This window comes from Triticum urartu, chromosome 6 (genome assembly GCF_003073215.2).
Source record: "Triticum urartu cultivar G1812 chromosome 6, Tu2.1, whole genome shotgun sequence".
NCBI classification, from domain to species: Eukaryota; Viridiplantae; Streptophyta; class Magnoliopsida; order Poales; family Poaceae; genus Triticum; species Triticum urartu.
The window spans coordinates 550,280,783-550,305,033 of record NC_053027.1 but is presented as its reverse complement, the minus strand read 5'-3'; the positions used below and the strand labels follow the sequence as shown (position 1 = coordinate 550,305,033).

The 24,251-nt window shown below is 47.6% G+C and overlaps 2 protein-coding genes across 2 annotated transcripts; both read right to left on the bottom strand.

Moving 5' to 3' along the window:
* Positions 1 to 6,848: 6,848 nt before the first annotated feature.
* LOC125515215 (probable monogalactosyldiacylglycerol synthase 3, chloroplastic) lies at positions 6,849 to 12,411 on the bottom strand. Its single transcript, XM_048680654.1, has 8 exons — positions 11,826 to 12,411; positions 11,490 to 11,662; positions 9,241 to 9,402; positions 8,982 to 9,123; positions 8,460 to 8,684; positions 8,287 to 8,349; positions 8,112 to 8,186; positions 6,849 to 7,626 (listed from the first exon to the last, which is right to left on the bottom strand). Exons 1-8 carry the CDS (start codon positions 12,183 to 12,185, stop codon positions 7,327 to 7,329), a joined length of 1,500 nt encoding a protein of 499 aa, XP_048536611.1. The 5' UTR covers positions 12,186 to 12,411; the 3' UTR covers positions 6,849 to 7,326.
* A 6,014-nt stretch (positions 12,412 to 18,425) lies between these two features.
* Positions 18,426 to 21,873, bottom strand: LOC125516990. The gene is made up of 3 exons (XM_048682231.1): positions 20,011 to 21,873; positions 18,672 to 19,664; positions 18,426 to 18,575 (listed from the first exon to the last, which is right to left on the bottom strand). The coding sequence occupies exons 1-3, from the start codon at positions 21,871 to 21,873 to the stop codon at positions 18,426 to 18,428; spliced, it is 3,006 nt and encodes a 1,001-aa protein (XP_048538188.1).
* Positions 21,874 to 24,251: the final 2,378 nt, after the last annotated feature.

Below are 24,251 nucleotides of genomic sequence, written 5' to 3'. Positions count from 1 at the left end.
CTTCGTGAGTTAATTGTCAGATCTGCTAGTTCATCTTAGACTTTTGTCATTTTTGCCATGATTATTGTGTGCATGATATGCCTGTGAGTCCTTCATATGTTTTGTTAAGCCAGAGGTGCAACCCATGCATTTTTAGGATGTGTGTGGTGACTTGTGCAAGCTTGCAAAGTGAGGAACCCGGTAAATCTGTTTTCAGGGACTTAGTAGTTTTCACTAAGTCTGGGATTATTTAGTTCATGGTGCCATATGTTCAGCTTGTTTCCTAGTGATCCGTGCCTCTTTTGAGGATAATCAGTAAAGGAGTTTTGTTAATCTTGTTATGATATATCCATCCATGTATTTGTTTGCAATTATGGAGCACCCTAGCTTGAGTCAATCAAGCTCTACTTTTGCTTCATTGTGAATCTGGGCAGATCGTCAACTAGTTTGCGATTTTGCTGATGCTATTGTAGTTGATCCGTGAATGCTATGCCATTGTTCTTGCCATGTCTAGCTAGAATTTTGTGCCTTCTTAATGGATGGATGCTTGCCTTGCCATGACTTGCACCGTGGTGAGTGCATCGAGCTCGTTTACATGCCTTCGTGAGTTATATTTCAGCATGTCTCAGTTTTCACTAAGTCTGAAAACTGATTGTGTTTTAGCTATGTTCGTGTGCCCGTTAGTATATTTTGTGAACCCTTTTGGCCCCAGGTCACTTTGGGTCTTTTGTTAAGCTTGTTGAGTATCTCCATTCCATGTTCTTACTTGTCTTAATATGTTCATGTATCATGTTGTTTTGCTGCTCCGAAGAGGGCTTCGTGATCTGAAATTTCAGACAAGTGTTAATTTCACTAAGTCTGAGATCTGTTTTGCATTTGCGTTTTTGCCATGCTTGTTTGAACCTCATAATGGATGAATTGGCCGTGGCTCAGTGCTAGTCTTTTGTTAAGAATCTTGTGTACATCCCTGCCATGCATTTTGTTATCACGTTTGGATGCTATAGCATGTTCATCTCATTGCATTTAGATGCCTACTTGCTGTAAATCGCAGACCGGTGTCATTCTTAAAACGCTTGCCATTTCCAAACCGTAACTCCGATTCCGATGATCTTTATATCGTTTTCAAGCGATTTCATCTTATCTTTCCAGTGGCACCCTTGGAATTCCAAGTTGAGGCCAGGTTCATGCATTTCCTGTCATATCTTGCATTTTGCATCCCGCATCGCATCCCGCATAGCATATCATCTTTGCATCGTGTTGATTGAGTTTGCACGTGGTTGATTATATCCTTATTGCTTGTTTGTCTTGTTTCGGTAGAGCCGGGAGACGAGTTCGCTAACGAGGAGCCCGTTGAGTTTGCTCTTGAGGATCCAGTCAACTCTGACAGCTTTGCAGGCAAGATGATCATACCCTCGAAATCACTACTATCTGTGCTATGCTAGTTTGCTCGCTCTTTGCTATGCCAATGCTACGATGCCTACCATTTGCTTGTCAGCCTCCCAATTGCCATGTCAAACCTCTAACCCACCATGTCCTAGCAAACCGTTGATTGGCTATGTTACCGCTTTGCTCAGCCCCTCTTATAGCGTTGCTAGTTGTAGGTGAAGATTGGAGGCCGTTCCTTGTTGGAACATTTATTTACTTGTTGGGATATCATTATATTGTTATATTATCTTAATGCATCTATATACTTGGTAAAGGGTGGAAGGCTCGGCCTCTCGCCTAGTGTTTTGTTCAACTCTTGCCGCCCTAGTTTCCGTCATATCGGTGTTATGTTCTCGGATTTTGCGTTCCTTACGCGGTTGGGTTATAATGGGAACCCCTTGATATTTCGCCTTGATTAAAACTTTTCCAGCAATGCCCAACCTTGGTTTTACCATTTGCCACCTAGCCCTTTTCTTTCCCTTGGGTTCTGCAGACTCAAGGGTCATCTTATTTTACCCCCCCGGGCCAGTGCTCCTCTGAGTGTTGGTCCACCTGTCAGCTACCGGTGGCCACCAGGGGCAACTCTGGGCTGGCCTACCCGTACCTAGGACAATCTGAGTGTGCCCTGAGAAAGAGATATGTGCAGCTCCTATCGGGATTTGTCGGCACATTTGGGCGGTGTTGCTGGTCTTGTTTTAACCTGTCGAAGTGTCTTGAGTTACCGAGATACCGAGTCTGATCGGAACGTCTTGGGAGGAGGTCTATTCCTTTGTTGACCGTGAGAGCTTGTCATGGGCTAAGTTGGGACTCCCCTGCATGGATTGAACTTTCGAAAGCCGTGCCCGCGGTTATGGGCAGATGGGAATTTGTTAATGTCCGGTTGTAGATAACTTGAACCTTAATTTAATTAAAATGAATCAACTGAGTGTGTTTCCGTGATGGCCTCTTCTCGGCGGAGTCCGGAAAGTGGACACGGTGTTGGAGTTATGCTTGCGCAGGTTGTTCCTTTAGACTCTCGCTCGTGCTTTGCCTCCTCTTCTCGCTCTCTTTTGCGAATAAGTTAGCTACCATATATGCTAGTCGCCTGCTGCAGCTCCACATATATTTGCATATCCTACCTATAAGCTTAAATAGTCTTGATCGCGAGGGTGCGAGATTGCTGAGTCCCTGTGGCTCACAGATTACTATTACACCAGATGCAGGTTCAGGTGATTCCGCTCCAGGTGACGAGTATGAGCTCAAGTGGGAGTTCGACGAAGACTCTCAACGATACTACGTTTCCTTTCCCGATGATCAGTAGTGGTGCCCAGTTGGGGGTGATTGGGACCGTTGTCGCATGTTGGGTTTTCTTCTATTTTGGCGCCGTAGTCGGGCCATGAGTGTTTTGGTTGATGTAATGTTATTTATGTGCTTGATTGACGTGGTGAGTGTAAGCCAACTATATTCTTCCCTTTATTATTCATATTACATGGGATGTTGTGAAGATTGCCTAACTTGCGACATATGCCTTCAATGCGATTATGTCTCTAAGTCGTGCCTCGACACGTGGGAGCTATAGTCGCATCGAGGGTGTTACAATCGACCACACTGTCACCGAGGTGGATCTCGGCACGCAATCCCTCAACGAGCTGGACAAGCGATCTTCATCTTCGAAGGACGCGAGTCAAGTCTTGAGGCTCATAGCCTCGCCAAACATGTTTTTGGTCTGGATCTAGGACGCCATGTGTGGCTTCTAAATCCACCTAATTTGAGTTGTTCCGACTAACGTTATTGCCTAATTTGAGTTATCCCGATGAAACGTTACTGTTTAATAAAGCAAGTGTGTTTGGACTCAAAAAAAGAAAAAGCTAACGTATCGTTCGTGCCGGGACGTTTTCCTTCCATTGGCCCCCCGTCGCCTGACGAACGGTACGTTCAGGCCGATGATGCTCGAGATTCAACGTTCGGGCGTTATTGGGGTCCAACATTTTAATTTAATTAGGTGTATATGAAGATGGCGTTTTTAAAAGGAAAATGAAAGGGTAAGTCAGCCATGCCGATGTGTGTTTTGTGCGCACTGTCGGCGGTTGAAGATCATGCAAGGCAGGCAGCGCGGCATCACATCGTTCATACTCGTGGCGAGAATCCGATTAAAAGGAGTATATACAGTTCTCACGATGTATGGCGCCAACGTACCCTTGACAGCGACACCGACACGTATACGAGCACAAGACGCACGAGACCAGATCACAGGACCGGACTCGTGGACTAAACAAGCTCCCATGCTGTTCGTTAGCGAGAAGAGAGAAGAAAAGTAGTAATTAAAAATCGTGGCCAAGAAGTCCCTCTCCAGCAGCAGTTGCCGCGACAACGTCAAAAACCGAACAAACCCGGCCGAGGATCCGGATATACCTCGCCCTCAGCCAGAGCCCAGCCACGCACGGCTAGATCGTTCGTTCAATCGTTCTAGTGGTTGACGGCTTGATGCGGCGTGGAGTCCCACACGGCCTCATCATCTGGTATCACGCATTGCGGTCCGATTCGACAGCACTTGAGAATCGATTCAGATGCAGCACTGGTAAGTAACTAGGGCATCTCATCTGGTTTGATCGCCGTGGCGTGGATTCTTGCACGGGCCGGGCCGGACGGATCCGCATGCCCCTCGTCGTCTTCTCCACTCAAGCCAACAAGATTCCGAGCTTCCGAGCCGCTCCTACGCAGCACGTACGTACGTACGCATCACGCGCGCCACGGCCACCGGCGACCGGGCCGGACGAGCGGTTGGATCGGCCCCGCCTCCCCCGGAGAAAAGTAAAAACACCATCATCTCATCTATCCATCCATCTATCTACCGGTCAGTCGACGACTGCCGCCGTGTGCTCTCGGGATTTTACCGGGCGGGTAGGAGGGCGGGATAAAACGAAGGCTCGGCCGCCCGCTGCGCGCCTCTCCTCCACTCCTCCCCGATGGAGGAGGGGGAGCGGGACGACGGCTTCCTCGACGTGCTGCGGGCGCTGCGCGACGCCGCAAGGACCGTCGAGGCCGGCGAGGGCGACGGCCCGGCGCTGCGGGCGCTGCTCGCGCTCCAGGCCGCCGCCCACGACCTGCTCGCCGGTGACCCCGAGCTGCACCCGCTCTGCCGCCTGCTCGCCACCATCAGGGCCCTCTCCTGGCGCGCTTCCGAGGAGGCGGCCGGATGCGGGGTGGTCGGGGGACTGCGGGCCCGGTGCCGGCGGTGCAAGGCGAGGCGGGGGATCGCGCGCGCGGCCGGGGGCGTCGCGGCGGAGATCCAGGCGTGGGCGGACCGCGAGCTGGCCGCGCGCCTCGTGGCCGCGCTGAGGGAGCAGGACGACGCCCGGGCGCGCGCGCTGCTGGCGGAGCTGGAGGCGCGGCTGCTGGGGGCGGGGTCAGCGGGGCGGTTCGACGCGCGGCTGCAGGACGCGGTGCTGCGGCACGGCGTGTTCCGCGCGGTGGAGGCCCGGCTCGGGGACCCCGGCGAGGTGGGCGACGGGTGCGCAGCGGCGGCGCTGGCGCTGGTGCGGTTCAACCGGGACGTGTTCGTGGGGCCGGTGCTGATGGGCCCGGCCGTGGGCGCGCTGGTGGCCGCCGCGGCGTCCCACTCCTCGCCGGCGGCCCTGCGCGCGCTCAACGGGCTGGTGGCGGCGGTCCGGACGCCGCTGGTGGACGAGCTGCACGCGCGCGGGGAGCTCCCGCGGCTGGTGGCCCTGCTCTGCGCCCCCGCCGGAGCTCTGCGCGCGCCCGCGCTGGAGCTCTGCCTCCGCGTGGCCTACTACGGCCGGCGCGAGGTGCTGGACGCGCTCCTCGCCGAGGGCCTCGTCAAGCGCCTCCTCTGCCTCCAGCGCACCGCCGCGGACGCCGACACAACGGACACAGCGGATGAGGAGGAAGAGAAGACGATGGTGGCGAGCGCGGTGGCGCGGTTTGCGGTGCAGGTGGAGGCGGGGCAGGGGCTGCGGCCGCGGGAGAAGCGCGCGGCGAAGCTGGAGATCCTCCGGCGGGTGCGGGAGGCGGCCGTGTCGCCCGCCGAGGAGGCCGGCGTGCTCACCTCGGTGCTCTGGGGCGGCACGCCGTAGCCCCCAGCTCACGCTCACACGACGCGCGCGCAAGCGTCTGACACCCGGGGCCCACCCGCCAGTCGCGCACGTAAGCCGGTTGACCGGTTGGTTGGTGTGGCCCTCTTCGCTTCTCCTTTCGTCACTTTTCATCAGTCTTTCTTTCTGTGAATAGCATAGCAACAACTACTAGAACGAACTCCAGTTGTGCAGTAGACCAGTAGATAGGGTTTTTTTTGTTGTTGAGAAAAGACCAGTAGATAGGTAGGAGCTGAGAGTAGAAGACTCCAATCCAATCCAATCCAAACCAATCCAACGGATGATGTACAAAGAGTCCAAGATTGCAACCTTATTATTTGTAGCGGTAGCGTGTAAAAAAGATGTGCAGGAATTGAAAAGAGCAGCACTCAGATGAGAAACGTGGAGGCGGTGACAGCGAGAGATAGAGCGATCATGTGGGCATGTGATTGGCGCCTCCAGGCGAGAGCGGTCGGCCGCTGGAGCCTGCGAGCACGACGTGCGATTAATTACATATTTTCTTGAATATAAAAAATACGGTACGTATTGGCTACCACCATGTGGCGAGGCCGATCTGGCGGTCTCCAGAGCGTGCTCTGCGGCCAGCGGCCTTCCTCGGCGTCGTCTGCACAAGAAGAGCTGGGGATGCAGCTCAAGCTGAGTCCCTCCGCGCCACAGGTGCGCTGGGTGAAAGGGAAAGACATCTGAAGCTCCAGTGCTCGGCTGGTTGGTAGCAGTGCAGCAGCGGCGGCAGATACCTGCGGGAAAAGGCCCAATTCCTTGGTTTCTTTCGCCTTTTGTCTTGTGATGACCCGAGTTGTCGATGGTTTCTTTTCCTCCGTCGTGATGCATCATGCATCGACGACGATCGCCTTTTGTCTTGTGATGACCCGAGTTGTCGAGTGCTGGAGACCCTTTTCCATCATTCTGCTTGGGGCAAAGGCTCGGGCCCTCGTCGCACTTCCGTTCCACACCTGCGAACGATGCCAAAAGGCGGAAGCAGCACCAACATCAGGATCCACTGATTGTAAAAAAAAAAAAAAAAAACGAACACAGATCATGATCCACTGAACATTAACAGTAAGCACTACTTCTGCTAACTACTCCTACATTAGTATTTTTAAGCACCACTTTTACCATAATAAACAAGATCACGGAAAGCTGATGCAGCCTTTTCAGCACTATTTCTACTCCTACATAGTTTTTCAAACCTTTTACCATAAACAAGATCCAACATGAGTCCTCCTAAGCATGCCAACCAGTCCAAGAATTCTGACTGGTAGGACAGCAAAGTACACTTCTCATACAACAGCTGGTTCAGTGGACTGACAACTTCCAATCAACGGAACATGTATGTACACCATCACGAACCCATTATCTTCAACAAGCCCAATCAACACTTCCACTCACGCTTTTGTCATAATGTACACTTCTTACAGTGGCCCAGTGGCAACTAGCGTAATTTACATGAACAAAACAAAAAATTCCAATCCACAAAAATGACTGCAGCTAACAAGCCAACCAGTGATCCCCCCTTCTGCATGTAAAAGAGGGGACGGCAAAAGAATGATGTTCAACCAATGATTTTTCACAAACTTTACACCAACACGATATCGCACAACACAAGAGCACCTGTCGGTCAAACGAGCCCGTAAGAACTGCGGCGGGAGGCCATGAACAGAAAAACATCGAGATCCCCCGGCCACGACAACAGATGAAACAAGCCAGGCCAAATCGCGTGCCACGTTTTCCTTTTCCTTTCCATTCCTTTCCTTTTCTTTTCTTTTCAAGTATATGAAAGGCGCAGAGAGGTGTTGCGGTGCTCTAGCTATGTACACATCTTCCAAGGTCTTCACACGAGCGGGATGGGGCTGGGGCAATGGCTGGCTTCAGGAGATGGTATGAAGAAGGACGACGTCAGGGAGCTGGAGATCTGCGCCTTCACCCCTTGCTCCTGGGACAGCTCGTGGATGTCTCTGACAATGTCGAACACAGCTTCCGGCTGGGCCAATTTCAACGCGTTCTCCGACATCCTCTTGCGTTCCTCCGCGCCTGGACCGAACCAGCGGGCGACAAGTTCGGCCGTTTCCTTAGGGCTCTTGGAGAACACGCCCGCGCCGTTGTCCACGACATAAGGGACGTTGCCAACTTCCTGGGATGCAAGAAAACAATACTTTGTTAAGATGGTATTGTTTGATGTAGACTGCCTGCTAAGCAAAGAGAGGCGCAACTCTTGCAAGATGTAAGTTGCACGTAAAGATAAACAAACTGACCACTTTGTTTATTATACTGTACTAGCCTCAACCAGTCAAAAAGAAAAAGAATAACCATAAACATGCATAGTTATTACTGCACAAAACCAGTATCTATTCATCAGAATGAAGTTCATGAGGATTGATTCTTGGGAAGAAGTTCGCAAGACAATAACCGTAAACAAGCATGGCACTGCATCAATGGCCAACTTATACTAAATATTGACCCAAACAAATGTATTTTGTTAAGGTTCAAGGACTACATATCAGAAGATTGTTTGGAGCAGTAGCTGTCAGGTATTTCGGTTCACTGCACCGTTGCAAATACATACACTTTGAATGCTTAAATCAACATTTATAAGGTGGAAAGTGAGTGGACACAAACCTGTCCAGGTATGAAGTCATTAAGGATGATAGGAAGACCCCTAATCAAGGCTTCAGCAATGGTGCCTGGTCCAGCCTATTGAACCAAAATAACAGGAAAATAAAATTATGAGTACCACACGACCTTCAAAGGAACCAGCACGCTAACAATAGAGAAGGGTCAGTAATATATAAACCTTTGTTATAATGCAATCACAAGCCCCCATCCATTTCTCCATTTGGGTCTCGAATCCCCTAATCTTTTGTTAAACAAAACAAAAGCAGTTAACAACATATTCTCTTCATGTGGGCTACATAAGAAACAAGTTGAAGTCTTAAAGAACTGAAAAGTGTAACATTTTGTTTATACCTTTATTGGCATTTTCCATTCAAGAGCCTGCAATGAGGAGCTCAGTGTTTTGTTCCGACCACAAATGACAACAAGCTGCCCGATTGGTTTTCCGAGCTCTTTGTCAAACAATGCATCTCCAAGGGCTTTCGCGGTCTTCTTTACAGGACCCATGCCCTCTCCACCTCCCATCAGCAACACTGCCGGTAGGTCAGGATCCAATTCAAGTTCCTTCCGCAAATCATCCTGGTGAATAATTGGTTTAAAACATGCTTTAGTTCAAAGGCAAGCATTTGCATGAAGACACATCACTGTACAGCTGTACATTTGTTTGTTTCTGGAAAACATAGTAGAATCATAGGGCGACGGCCCAGAATGCTTAAAATTCTGTAGAGTAATTATACACAATGCTAGGTAGTTAATGAATAGACAAAAGACAAAGAAAAATACTACGAGTTAACTACTACATGTTTTGGAAAAACAGATACAAAATCTGAAACCAGTTGGGCAATAAATAAGTAACAACGGCCCTAAGGTTAATACCTTGACAAGGACAGCACGGCAGAATGATGGTCGAATGGGAAGACCGAACACACGGATCTGAGAACTTTTTAGGTCATCCAGTTCTGCCCTCTTGGCTACTTCCTCCGATGGGCAGTAACACCTATTCACATCAGCATGGAACCTGTATATTTTGCATTGCCAGATTTTAAGTCTATGATTGAAGTGTGTCGAAAGCAGTTAATTTTCATGAAAGAAAAAACAGTTTCCAGGTTCCCCCCTTATTTATAGCTGAACATACCATGTAGGGTGGCAAGTGTTAAGATCAGTGATGACAGTGGCGAAGACTACTCTGTTCTGCAGACCTTGCCATTTGAGTACCCATAGAGGAATGTGTTGCATGAGGGGGTGAACACTAATTATTATGTCTGGCTTGTACTTCTTCAATCCAGCCTCAACCTTCCTACAACCATAAAAAAGAAATTATTCACAAAGAAACACTACATGTAAACTCTTGATGTAGAGACAAAATCTAACATGTGGATCAATGGGCTTAGATCATAGGTTAACATCTAAGTGACACAAGCATTATTAGTAACTGTTCTGCATAGCTTGATGTATTTTTGGTGTATTCACGTCATAAAACATTGTCAGCACATATTAGCAATTACGGAGTTGAAATAGAGGGGGGAAAACCTAGAGTACAAGTTAACTGACTTTAAACTGCAAATCAGTAGGCAAGGGCTATTTTAGCCAGTATGTAAAGTTAGTGATTTCTTTGAACTTTGAAGTATGGAAACAGTAAACAGCAAAATGAAAGTTTGCATGTGCCACACTACCATTGCGGCTTATAAAATGTAGGTCATGGTTTGGGAGCAATGTTACACAAGGACAGACTGGTAACTGTGAAAGCAGTAGCACATATGCTGATCTGAACTCAAATGATGCTCAAGGGATGGCAGCAATGCAATGCCATCAATTTTAATGACCTCCTAGAATACCACAGCTACAGGGTGACACCGGCACATAGTGGGCTTTTTGATGGGTTGATGCGCATGGTACAAACTGAATTTATTAGGATGCGATCATTTCCAGTGCCCTGACAAACCCATATGCGCAGCCTGAACCAGTCCACATGGCAGGATATCTGCCCTCGGTGCAAATTTATTCAGAAAAATTCGTTCCAACAGCAAATTACATGCATTACATGCCAACAAATCCAGCAAAGATATTTTAGCATCTCTAGTCAAGACACCTGTGGGCCTTATAAAATATTAGTGTGAATGATGCTGACAACAAAACTGCTGACTCACTAGATAATCTCCGATTAGGTGAGCAATTTGCAATCCAAGGCAGCAACCAATAACAGGAAATACAGTCTACCGTGTAGACTTGATGTAGAGACAAAGTCTACCGTGTGGATCATCAAACTTAGATTTTATGTTAAGTCCAAATGACACAAGCATTACGGGTAACCATTTAGCAATATTTTACGCGAAACTGCTGTATAGATGATGGATGTGTGCACGACAGTGGGACGATGGGTAACCCAGCCGCTGATATGCGCTGGATAGTATGCATGGACGGCTTGACATGTGCTGTCGTGCACAAGTCGTCCACACGTCGTCGTGTGTATAGCAGCGCTGTATTTTACGACTGTTAGCAATGATGGCATCAAAATAGAGCAGAAAAATAGGAGTACCAGTTAATTGACTTTAAACTGCAAATGGGTAGGCAACATTAAGAGGTTTGGAGTATGAAAAAATAGAAACCCAAGAAATAAAAGCTTGCATATGCACACTAACAAATAACAATGTGGTTTATAATATGTGGGTCATGGTCTGGGAGCAATGTTACACAAGGACATACTGGTAACTGTGAAAGCACATATGCTGATTTTAATTCACTTATTAAATGGCGGTCAAGGGATGGCAGCAATGCAACGCAATCAGTTTTTGTGGCCTCCCAGGATACCACAACTACAGGGTGACACCAGCACAGAGTGGGCGTTTTGATGGGTCACTGTTCTGCAGCCTGGCAAACCCATACGCGCAGCCTGAACCAGTCCACATGGCTGGATATCCGACCATGGCACAATTTTATTCAGGAAACTTAACAAGTTCAACAGCAAATTTACATGCATTACATGACAAGGAATCCAGCACAGATATTTTAGCGTCTCCAGTCAAGACAGCAGTGGTCCTTATATAAAATCATGGGCGCCATATCGTCGGGTGAGATCTGGGATTACAATATATTAGTGCGATCAAAATGCTGACAAAAGTGCCGATTCCACTATAAAAATCTGCGATTAGGTCAGCAATTTGCTATGCAACGCATCAACCAATGACGGGAAAAACAGTCTGGCGTGAATGTGAAGCCACAAATGACATCGAATTATTTATTTGTTTGTTTGTTTGTTTAATGATCTCGACGATGTGTGTGAGGAAGTCAAGCAAGAAAAACGTTGCAGGAACCGTAAAATCAAATTGCAGGAGGATCCGCGGGTGGGAGTGGGAGAGAAGAGGAGCGATCCGTACTAGGACGTACTTGGCGTAGAAGGAGGCGAGGGCGGCGAGGTAGAAGTTGTGGACCCATCGGGGCGATGTGCCGTGGAAGGCCACCTTCCAGAGCTGCACGTGCTTCACCATGAACTTGTAGGAGCTCTCCATGTTGTTGAGCGGCCAGCCGGCGTGGTCCTTGCACAGGTCCTTGACGAACACCTGCCACGAATGCCCAAATCGAAATCGAAATCGAAATCCATCAGTGCGGGCGCGGCCACTTGGATTGACAGGCAGATTGGGGGAGATTCCAAGAATTTGTTTATCTATTCACGGACGGACAGAGGGGGAGGGGAATGATTCGCGGCGGAGGGGAACGAATTACCCGGTAGTCGTCGCCGAATTCGATGCGGAAGGCGTCCTTGATGGCCTCGGCGGAGGCGCGGTGGCCGCCGCCGGTGTCGCTCATGAGGACGAGGACGTTCTTGGCGCGGTTGGCGCCGAGCTGGACGAGCTCCACGGTGCCCTCCTCCTCCTCCCAGAAGGGCTCGTCGTCGTCCTCGGGCCCGGCGAGCGAGGCGAGGGAGGCGGAGGTGGAGGCGCCCGCGGAGGAGAGCTCCCCGGCGTAGGAGAGGCTCTTGCGGAACCTGCGGCGCATCCGCTGCTGCTGGTGGTACGCCGCCACGCTCTCCAGCACCGTCTCCCGGATCGACCGCACCCGCGGCGCTGCCGTCGGCGCCTCCATCGCGCCCCGCCCCGGATCGCCGCCGGGCGAGCGAGCGGCTGGCGGCTGGGGAAAGCGTTTAAAATTGGCGAGCGGGCAGGAGGGAATGGCGGAGGGGCGGGGCGGGGCGGAGGGGCGGGGTCCTGGCGAGCTGGCGAGGGAGGGAGGGAGGGAGGGCGGACGTGCAACTGGAATTTTTGGGGTTGGGGACGGGACGGGACGGCGGTGGTGGTGGTGGTTGTCGCGTGTTTTGTGCGTGTGCTCGCTCTCGCTCTTTTGGTGCCTTCTGATTTGGGAATTTGGGAATTGGGAGACCGAGTTGTTGTGACGGTTGGAAGAGTCCGAGGGGTTTTGGGCGAAAAAAGTGTGTCTATGTGAGAGTTGATTATTATTTTTTTCAGATAGCTACCCGCTTATTTCAAGCGATCGTGTGCATGCGTGTGTGTGTGTGAGAGAGAGAGAGGGGTTATGATTGGTTAAGGTTAATCTTGCACGAGACTACCCTCGTTACTCCATCATGTGGGAAAGAGTCAGTGGATCGTAAACTTGCCTTACTAGACCTGGTGATTTGCTTACCTGACGAATGTCTTCTTAATTTAGCAAAACTGCTTAATTTAGTTGCCCTAACAAGTGCCTTATTCTTTTAGACAAAAAAGGCACCGAGTATTGGACTATGATGCTAATAATGCTCAAAACACGGGATTCAGATGAAAAGAGGAAACGATTGATGTCGCGGGACACCGAATGCTACGGGAAACGAAACAAAAACAGAAAGGTGTTTGGACATGGCGTCGGTAAAATGACAAATTTGTCTGGATAGTCAGAGCAAGGTGATGAGCAGACATGGTTTCGAGGTGGTCTCTTCTCAAAAGCTTATCTGTCGAATGAAAGCAAGGTCGTAGTAACTGGTGGTCGTTGAGCTCCTAGTTTGACTGTCCGGTGCCTGACTAGAATGGAATGAAAGAATGCCAATAGTACTAAAAACGAAGAAGAATACCTCACTGATAAGAAATAGAGCAGCACCCATTGTGCTTCCTTTGGTTTACTAGAGAGAGTAGTCAAAGGCTCTAAGTATCTTGAGGGCTTTGTGTTGGATATGATGGTTGAGCCTCTTGTTCCTTATCTTACGAGAGTAATTCGGTGCTCATGTTTTTTGATCGCACAAAAGAAGGTGTGTCCTAGGTCGAAACTCATGGCACGATCAACAATGCCGATGTTTAGTAGGATAATCTTCGCTTGCCCTAAGAAAAAGAAGCAACAAAATCAGGGTTTACATGGTGCGCATGTTTTTTTTACCGGGGGCATTATATTTCCTTAATTCGCAACCCTTATTGTGCCATTTTTCTTTGTTCCTCTTCCTACAATCATTTTTGTAGGTTTTGTCTTCGAAGAGTAGTTTTCCACGCATGGATAGAATGGCCGTTATCACATCACGGTTCATGACAAAGACAATAGTCTGACTATCGAGCTACAACAATATTCGATACCACATGGCATACGTGATGAGAAACCCATGTCTCCTAAAAGCAAAACGAAGAGCTAGGATATCCGATGAAATACCTTAGGCTCGATCTACCCACTGCCAAAATCCAAAATACCCCTACGGTGTGCCCGTCAAGGCAACGATGTTGAGCTAATACGCGGAAACTAATTTAATTTCTTTTTTTTGGGGGGAGGGGGAATAGCTAATGTAACCGATTGTGCGCACACACGAGAAGAAGACAATAAAATCAAACCCTACTCTAAAAAAAGCGAATATTATGTGTGCATTTCACGCAACACTCCGGACTACGTGCGCACAATCAGGGGGCGTGATGTGAAATATAGACATCTCGAGGTGGGTCGTGCAAAAAGCATTGTCGGGTGGAACGGGTGTGGGGGGGGGGGGGGGGGGGGGGGGCGAGGGCAGAGTATGACATGGAAGGCTGGGCTATTTGCTTAGCGGTTGGATCCCCGGGCGAGGGGAGGGAATTATCCGGCTAGGAGGTCGCATGACTCTACTTGGGATCCGCTGGTGCAGCTCACCAGGACTTGACCGCCGTGACGTGGAATGGGATAGAGAAGAAAGGATGAGAGGAAATGGATAGGATCGAGGAGAGAGGGCGACCGCGCAGGAGAGGGGTGCTTCTTTTTTTCGTTCGAGCGAGGGGTGAGATCGAGTGAATGATTTCTGCGACTAACGTGTCTGCTGACGGGTGTGTCGAGATTTGTGCTCATCATCCAACGACCGCTGGTACGTTCAGGCCAAACATAAAAGAAACTGGCGTTCGGCACTTACCATTTATATGAAAGAAAAAGTTAGGATATTAGGTGAAATGGCCGGGCTCGCTATATTCGCTGCCAAAATTCCAATTACCCCCCACGGCGCAGGCAACGGGGTGCCCTGCAAGGCAACGATGGATATAGCCTGAAATTGAGCATATAATGTCAAGCTAATGCGGGGAAGCTACCGTGTTATCTCTTTTCCTTTTTGCGAATTATTATGTAGCTAATGTAATCGATTGTGCGCACGCACGCACACACGCACGCACGGGATGAAGATAGTAAAGCAAAAGCCTGCTCTAAAAGAGGCAAATATTATGTGTGCGTTTCACGCAACACGCTCCGGACCGCGTGCGACGTCGCTTGATTTCCCTGTCAAGTGTCGTCAAGAAACACATGGATAAGCCGAGGGGATTAGCGTCTGGATTATAGAGAGAAAGAAACAAGCGAGGCGTGATGAGAAATAGAGACATCGGCGAGGTGGGTCGTGCAAAAACGTAGTGGCAGGCTGCCGGATCCCGGATGCGGATGCCCCGGGAGAAAGATGCTGATGGTGGAACGTGGTGGGCCATGCCACTGCCACGGAAGGCTGCGCTGCGCTGGATGGTTACTCCGCGGTCGGGTCCCCGTGGAAGGGAATTATCCCGGGAATCCGCCGGATTATTCCGCCCCGAGCCCCGCGCTGGGCCTTTGCGGCGATCGGGTCCGCGCGGCTGCCCGCTCCTGGTGGAGGTGGAGGTGGACGGCCGGCTGGACCTGGACGCGGTCGCGCTACTCCGACCCGTAAGGCCCAAGGGAAAGACAGGCTGGGTGATGATGATTGGAGTCGGCTCCAAGTCTTGCCCGGGATGGAAGGTGGTGGTTGCCGTGCAAGGCTTGGCGTAGCCAGCCATTGGATATTTGGATCGTCGTACAACCCCGGAGAAAGTTGCTCATACTACCTCGGCACCGCCTGACCGCCACATTCTCGCTGCTTCTAGACCCCGGACGCCTACAACGTCCACGGACAGACCCCGCCGGAGCGAGAGCAGCAACTCAGAGCATCTCCAACAGACGCCCCAAACGACGCGCGCGCGGTAAATCCAGCTTTTAGCGCGTGCGGGGCGGTTTGCCGCGCTCCAGCGGCCGCGGGAAACAAGCGCGCGCCGGAACCGTTTGCGCGCGCGCGAAAAGGCGCCAGCTCGCGTGCAAGATTTGGCGCGCTGCTTCGCCACGCGCTTCTCCACACTTCCTCTTCCCCTCTTCATCTCCCTCTCTGCCACGCGCCGCTCCAGCGCCCCGCCACCGCCGCGCCGCCATGCCGCCGCGCCGCCGAGGAGCATCCGGCTACCGCGGCGTTCACCTGCGCCCCAACGGCTGCTACACCGCGGAGATACGCTCCGGCAAACTCCGGCTCGGCCTCGGCGCGTACGACGCGGCGGCGTGGCGCCTAGGTCGGCCGCGCGGTCAGATGAACTTTCAAGATGTGTACACGCTCCAGCAAGCGCTCAATCTCGCCCCTCTGCCTCGTGTGAACACGGCGGAAGACCGTGCGGAGCACGCCGAGCGGCAACGCCGCCTCCTCGTCGCCCATGAGGACGAGCGGGTCATGGCGGAGTGGCGCTAGCGCCACCTGGAGGACGTCGCCTACGAGCAGGCCTACTGGGCAAGGCGCCGCGAGGAGGACACGCGAAGGCGCCGCGAGACGCGGTTGGAAAGGCGTCAGCGGAAGACGTTGGCGAATGCGCAGTCCGACATCGTTGCAGCAGGTGGGCAGTCGTTCTTTGCGCCAAACGATGATCGGTGGCTGGACATCTGGCTAGACACCTCGGACGACACCGCCGATGATGATAATGGTGATGATGATAGAGACTTAGAGTAGTTTCTATCTAGTTGCGTCGTAGTTTATCTATGCTTTCGAACTATCTATCTAGTTGCACCGATGTAAAATACCTTTGTATCGTTTTTTATTTATACAATCTATCTAGTTTTTATTTTATCTATGCATTTAAAAATTAAAAAAAATGTTGGATGCGCGCTGCTGAAGCAGCGCGCGCTGCATTTTAGCGCGGCTGCTGGAGCGGGTGCAGCGCGCCGCGCCAAACCAGACGATGAACATGCGCTAAAGTTGTTTTTTGCGCGCGCCGTGTTGGGCGTCTGTTGGAGATGCTCTCGTTAGCGGCCATCATCATGCAACAGACGAACGAACGAGATTTACTCTTTCGGCAACGAGGCCGAAATCTGTGGACTCCCATTCCGGGTTGATTTCATGACGTGACCTAGACCGACCTAGGTCAGATCGACACTCCTTCCTTCCTTCCTTCCGGCCAACTGTGGACGTCCGCGCCTGACGCGTGCACGACCACAATCCATCCCCGCGTCCCGCATGGGGATCAGGACAGGGCCATGTCGTTCCTTTGTCGCGAGGTGTTGGAGGGAGGTCGCTCTCAAGCAAAAGTTACCCCAAGTGTACCAACAGTGCACACCATGGCGTCGCACCGCCAAATTGCCGTGGTTTCGTCGGTCAACTACATCTGGCTGATTTGCCGTGGTTTCCCAGTACAAAATTTAGTGCTTGCAAAAAAAATTTTGAAATAGATAAATCCCGAACGTTCGGAATTTAAGCATGTCATCCCTAACGTTTTCTAAAGGCAACTTTAGTTGCTGCGAGGTGGCAACTTTTGTTATGGCAAAAGTCTAAAAAAAACCTTGATTTTGTTCTTCAAGTCTGAATCAAACCTTGAACTGAGAATCCCTGAAATCATCACCCTGTGTTTGTTAATCCCGGTTAATCCCAGCCCATTAGTGCTAATAGCTGGTTTGGGCGTTGGGATTGCTGACGTGGCTAGGATTAGGGTTAACTGGACGCGACGATGAACTGACTGCGGGCCTCTTTGGGTACTCACATAAGATGCAGCGGCGGGGAAAGAACAGAGCTTTTTATTGACGGGCAAAAACAGAGCTTCAGCAGGGGAACCAAATTAGGGTCCGTCAGTAGGCGGGCGGCGGCGACGGCGGCGGCGGCGGCAACGACGGCAACGGCAACGGTGGCGGCTGCAATCGGCGATGTCTTCCTCCTCCCGCGCGTCGTAATCAGGCGGAGGTCGCGGGCGTAGGGCTCCATCAAGGTCGCCCGTGCAAGAAGTCTCCTCCCTGGAAGATACTAGTGCTGCGTCCATGAAATTGTGAGCTCCCAATCTTCTCTACCAATTCTTCCTCGTCCTTCTTTCCATTTCTTATGGTATGAACACTTGAATCAGAGGCTGGCTGTGGATTTTTTCAGTGGCATAGTGATCCCTGCTCCCCAATCCTTGCAGAACTACTGCTCGATCTCAGGGCTGCAATCAGGAGGTTTGAAGCTGCAGGTGGTGATGACTGGCAACCATGATTGGAACAGGGCCAAAGAATTGGAACAGAGGATGCACTGAGTCAACAAGTTCTGGAGAAGAATGCAGAGATTGAACCAAAAATGTTATTGGCAGGTGTATTTACAGGATTTGTACTGCATTAATAGCTAGAAGAAAAATGTAATGCCAAAATCTTGTAATGGCTGAATGATGTAATGGTTGGATGATGTAATGATATTCCATGCTGCTATTTATGTGGTAATTGATGGTTCATTTTGTTAGACTGCAACTTGAGAAAACAACAGGAAGTGCTACTATGTGCTAAATTTCTGGTAACATATCACATAAACAGTAGGTAAATTTGTGAGAACATATCACATGTTCTCAACAACATATATGACATTTCAGCTTACACAAACACAGTTTGAGTAAACCAAAATAACAAGTAATTTATTAATATGCTAACAGAGTGACATAACCAGCAAAAGGACATAACCAGAGTGACATATCTAGTAAAATCACTAGTCCAGAGTGAGAAAATCACTAGTACAGCAGTTTAGTTCCGTATTTTTGCATAAGTTCATCACACAATAGGTACTATATGACCAGAGTGACATAAGGAACAAAAGGACATAGCAATTCAGTAATATGCTAACAGAAAATCACTACTCCATCATATCACATCTTTGATTTTTTTCTTGGATTGCACATTCTGTTTTTTGGTAGCCTTCCTCTTCCCACCATTTGATCCTGCTTGTGCTTGAACTTCTCCTATCCTTTTAGCTTGCTGGCTTGATCTGATTTGAGCATCAGTGTTTGCTTGCTGTTAAAAAAATATGAGAGTACATAAGCATGTGAATGCACAAGTGATTAAGAAAAAGCAAAACTATTTGAAACAAAAGAGTGAACTTGTATTTACCTCAGATGACTTCATTTTCCTGCTTGTTTTCTTCAGGAAGGCATTCTTCTTCTTCCCCTTTTCAGGATTCTTGTGGCAACCTGTCTTGTTGTGCCCCTTGTGGCCACACATGCTGCAAGTAATTTTAGTGCCATGCTTTGACATTTTCTTTCCTTTTGGTGCTTCTCCCTCTTCCCTCTTCCTGTCATTATTCCTAGGCCTACCTGGCATACTCACATACCCAGGTGCTTGTGGTCTAGGTTTGTCAGAGATAGGCCATCTCTCTTGTCCTTCTACTGGCTCCAAGCAGTGCTCATATATCTTCTTAAATTGCTCAACTGAATAGCATTTGTGAATGAAGTCAGCTATGTTTCTTCCACTCTTGTATATGGCACTGATGGCATGGCAACAAGGCATCCCTGCTAGCTGAAAGTAACCACAAGAGCAAGTCCATTTGTCCAAGTTCACTGTATAGCTCCTTCCTCTGCCACTGACATGTTTCACCTCAAACCCTTCCTTGCCATTCCAGAGCACATCACAGAACTGAGTCATTTTGATGGCCACCTTAAGCTTCTTGAAAATGTTTGGGCATATATCACTAGATGTCCACTTTTCACTTTTGCTCCTATTTTCTTGGACTCTAAGTGTCATCTTGTGTCTAATCTTCTCTAGCATAGAGATGATAGGATAGAATCTGGCCTCAACTATAGCATTGTTAAAGGACTCACATAGATTGTTATCAACTGAGTCACAAAGGGACCCAACAGGAAAAAATGCTCTTGCCCAATGCTTAGGCTCTGTCCTCATTATGTCCCTTGCACCTTCAGGTGTATCTTGAGCTAACTTGGCCTTCCTATACATGAAATCTTCTCTATTTGCAGCCTTGGCAATTGCCCAAAATTTCTTTTGCAGAGCATGCTCTCTAAACTTTTTTTTCCAGTTAGCATAGATGTGTCTAGCACACATTCTATGTTGTGCCTTTGGTACGTAGTTTTGCATTGCATTGATAAGGCCCTACATTGAAGTTGCAAAAAATATATTACAATAGGTACATAGGACAAATGTAGATGGGACAAATTAACCTAGCCTAAAAAAGTGTACCTAGCATAAAAGTGAGTCGGTCACGCTTCTACAAGGCGAGTGAACCTAAGCAACCTATCATAAAAGTGAGCAGGTCACGCTTCATCAAGGAGAGTGAACCTAAGCAACCTACCATAAAAGTGAGTACGTCATGCTTCGACAAGACGAGTGAACCTAACCAACATAGCATGAACCTAAACAAACTAGTAATTAATAGGATATCACTAACAAGTAAATAATTAACAAAAAGCCAATATGGACAACTATGTGAACAACATACCTTCTGTTGATCTGATATGAACACCCATCCTTCACCTTGATCATTAATATCCAAGTCCTTTATCAAAAGGCCAACAAACCACTCCCAAGATTCACTAGTTTCTTTCTCCACTACTGCCCAAGCTACTGGATACATTTGATTATTAGCATCTCTACCAATAGCACATAGAAGCTCACCTTGACATGCTCCTTTGAAAAAACAGCCATCAAGCCCAATAACTCTTCTGCAAGCTTTAAAACCCTTTTTCATAGCATTGAAGCATACATAGAAGCTTTGGAAAATATTTTGATCCATGTACTCAGGGTTCAAGCCAACAAGGATTGTGCTCCCAGGATTGCTCCTAAGTAGTTCAAGCTGGTAGTCGAACACCTTGGTGTACTCATCTTTCAGTCCGGCAAGTAGCTTCTCTGACACTATCTTCTTAGCAGCCTTGCACTTTGATGTTGAAACATCCGCAAAGAAATCTTTCAGAACCGTGGCTTTAATGCTATCAATTTTCCATGTCGGATTGGCTCTTAAGATGTGCTCATATCTCCTAGCAATAACTTTTGCTGTGACAAGGTGATTGTCTCTGTTAGGTGCACACTCATGTTGATCTTCATATGTGATCACCTGAAATCTAGAACACCTGCTACTATAAGCACCATATATAGTCCACGGACATCCAGGCCATCCACACTTAGCCCTGATCCTCCCTTCTTCTGACTTCATGAAGTTTATACTTCTAAATGTCAGAAGTCCATATTTTATTAGTGCCTTCCTCATCTGTTCCTTGCTCCTGAAAACCATTCCCAAGCAGAATAGTGGAATATCTACCTTAGGGTTGTACCTAGGGAACTTAGTTTTCCTCCTAACAAATTCTCCTTCATGATCACTTTCCTCATCATATGAGTAATCTTCATCATCTGAGTCAAAGTGGTCTTCTCCTACCACTTCTTCCACATTTGCCACTAGATCTATTGGAACAACACCAGATGGATTTCTCTGAGCCCATCTCTTTGAGTCTCTAATTCTCTTCTTAAAAGCCTTTGCTTGTTCCCTTAGTTCCACATATTCCTCTTCCAGTCCACTGTCATCACTTCCTGCCACATAATCACTATCATCCTCCTCACTGTCTGAAACTGCAGAGCCATTGTCATCATTGTCATGTTCTTGTGTTTGTTGAGCTGCTGCATTACCACTATCTATTACTGGATTAATGACCTGAGAGCTATATATCTGAACCTGAGAACTTTGTATCTGAAATTGGGAACTCAATATCTGAACTTGTGAACTTTCAGTCCTCTGTTTCCTACAGAAATTGTGATTTGTAGGGCTGCTAATCACCTGGGTAATAACAGCACTCTCATTTGGTTCGAGCACATTTTCTATTGCGGTCAATGATGATGGATCCACACTAATTATTTGCACATCATCATCTGCAGTTATGACTGCATCTGGTTCTACATCAGTCTCTCCTTCTAAATCATTGTCCATCTCATTTTCAAAATCACTACCACTGTCACTTGCACTCTGATCATCTTGCTCCCCAAAATACTCCACATAGACCTCAGCCACTCCTTCATCAGTTATATATTCAGACATCTTCAAACAACCAGCATCATCACACAAAAATAATAGGCCATCCACTAGTTTTTTACCAGGCATCAGGAAGTGAATCTTCATGCTTTCTTTCACTGGTATGTGATCACCAAGAAAGCCTTTGATCTCTGGCAAAGACAATCTATCCCTTTCAATCTCTGAACTTGCTTCATCTCCACCAACATAGTCTAAAGTAGGCCCAATTCGAACAAATTGGCCACCAAAATGAAACAGCACATGTAGTTTGTCGCAAGGATCCATGATGACATGAGGAACCTGCATTGCCACAGATTTTTTGATAAAATCAACGAGTGATACAAGTACTCCGAACTAGATGTAAGAAAAATCTATTGTTTCTGCACAAAGTAAATGCCCTAAAAACCAGATTTTTCTGCGCCTACAAACCCTAACCAGAGACAATCATTGGTGAAAAAAACAAGGACGAGAAGACGAATAGAAGATGGAAGGGGATTACCAGAGATTTTTCCAGCCGCCGTGATCGTCTTGCCGTCCCTGTGATCAATCAATGCATGTACGCCATTGCCGCTGCAAGCTGGGGAAGGAACGGGTGACGTCCAGGGAGAGAAACAGGGGAAGGAGCAGGTTCGTGGTGGGGTTTATGAGGACAGTAGGGCCCATAGTCCGTCCATCATGGCGTCCAATTAACCCCTAATCCCAGCCACGCCAGCAATCCCGACGCCCAAACCATCTATTAGCACTAATGGGCTGGGATAAACCGGGATTAACAAAGACAAGGTGACAATTCCAAGGATTCTCAATTCAGGGTTTGATTCAGACTTGGAGAACAAAATCAAGGTTTTTTTTAGACTTTTGCCTTTTGTTATTAATTAACACATGGCAACTTCGTTCCAGTTCATTTTTTTATCAGAAAATTGCCATGTTTATCAACATCGCCTTATCTAAAGTTGCCATGAAAAGAGTTCGGATTATAGCATGCTTAAATTCTGAACGTTCGGAACTTATTGAAGTCCAAAAAGAAAAGAGGTCAACAATTATGAATTTTCTTTGAAAACAGACAACCTTCTGTTGTATTAGACTATTAGTGTATAAAAAATTCCACCAAGAAATGACTTTCATGGTATCCTGGGTAAATTTCTTTTAGCAAAATCAACACTAGATACAGTGCAAGTTAACCTTTTGTCCTTGATTTTTTTGCACCGAAGTCAACGGAGTTTTTCCTTGGCGGTTTTTTATACGAATACAACAGAAAGTCATGTTTGTTTCCAGAAAGTTTTAGAATTTTTTGACTCTAGTATTTTCTGCGCTCAAGTCAGGGGAATTTTTTTATACAAGTACAACAGAAAATCATGTTGTTTCCAACAGAAAGACATTTTATAGATATTCCAATATGGACCACATGCGGACTGAAATGAGTGAGTAAACACACCAAAACGTGTCATTATACATCCGATCCAGATAAAAGTTGGAACATCTTCTAATAGTAAATGGAGGGAGTACATCATTGTGGGTTCGAGTGGACCACGCATGTCCGATCCACCAGTCTGAATTGGAAGTCTGATGGACTGTAGAGCTTGGTAAGAAAATGAACATCAAACTGAAAAAGGTATAACATGGGAGGAAAATGGAAATGTTCGAAAATGTAAAACTGAAACCTTGTTTTTTCGGGAAATTGGAATTTAGAATACAAACTATTGGGAAATCCCCTAGAATTATTGCCAACAATAAATAAGGAAATTCAAGAGCATAACATGTCAGAAAGATAGGCAATGTTCAAAACAACGATGAATTTTGGGAAATTTTAAAAGCGAAAGACAAACTACTCAAAAATTACCAATAAATAATGACCAATGACAAATCGAAGAAATACAGAAAGTATAAAACATTATGAACATTGGAAATATTCAGACATGAAGATTTGAAATTTTTGGAACTAGTATATAAATTATTGGAAAATCGCCAAAAAATATATATTAACCAAATAGAGAAGTTTAGTACTAAGACTTGAAATAAGAAAAAAGGTGTTTTTTACCAGCTAGTCCTTAATGTCAGGATCCTAGTTTGAAATGCACAATCACGTATCATGTCCTTAGCTCAAATAGTTCTCCAACTAGATATGAATGTAAAATAGTTCAACACAATTACATGTAACATCATAACTGAACACAGAACATCCATGTTACCGTAATACAAATTCCATGTTATGAGGTACACGGCCAACATCTCTTCAAGAAACAGGATTAGCTAATAGCTAGCCTTATCAAGTTCGTTGTCAAACAACAACAAGATAGTTTACACCGATTGACTGAGGGGGTCTGAGCGAGCTGGCACGGTCGTGAGAGAGGAAGGCCGGAGGGGGGAAGACAACAGGAATTTTGGAGGTCAGGGACGCTCGCTCTTTTGATGTTTTCTGATTTGATAAAGGTCAATCTTGCATGGGACCACCTTCATTAAGGCTGGTCATAGTGGGGAGTAACTTATATTAGTGTAATGCATATGACACTAGTCTAAATTACTACCTTTATAGTGCAAAGTAGTGTCATAGAGGACTTCATTAATTAGCTTGTAGACTCATCTTGTCTTGGAAAGTGCTATGTTATAGTAACATATTATGTTACCACTTCTCATTAACTACATGACACATAAGCAAAAATTTCCAAGGGTGCGCTATGTTACTAGCT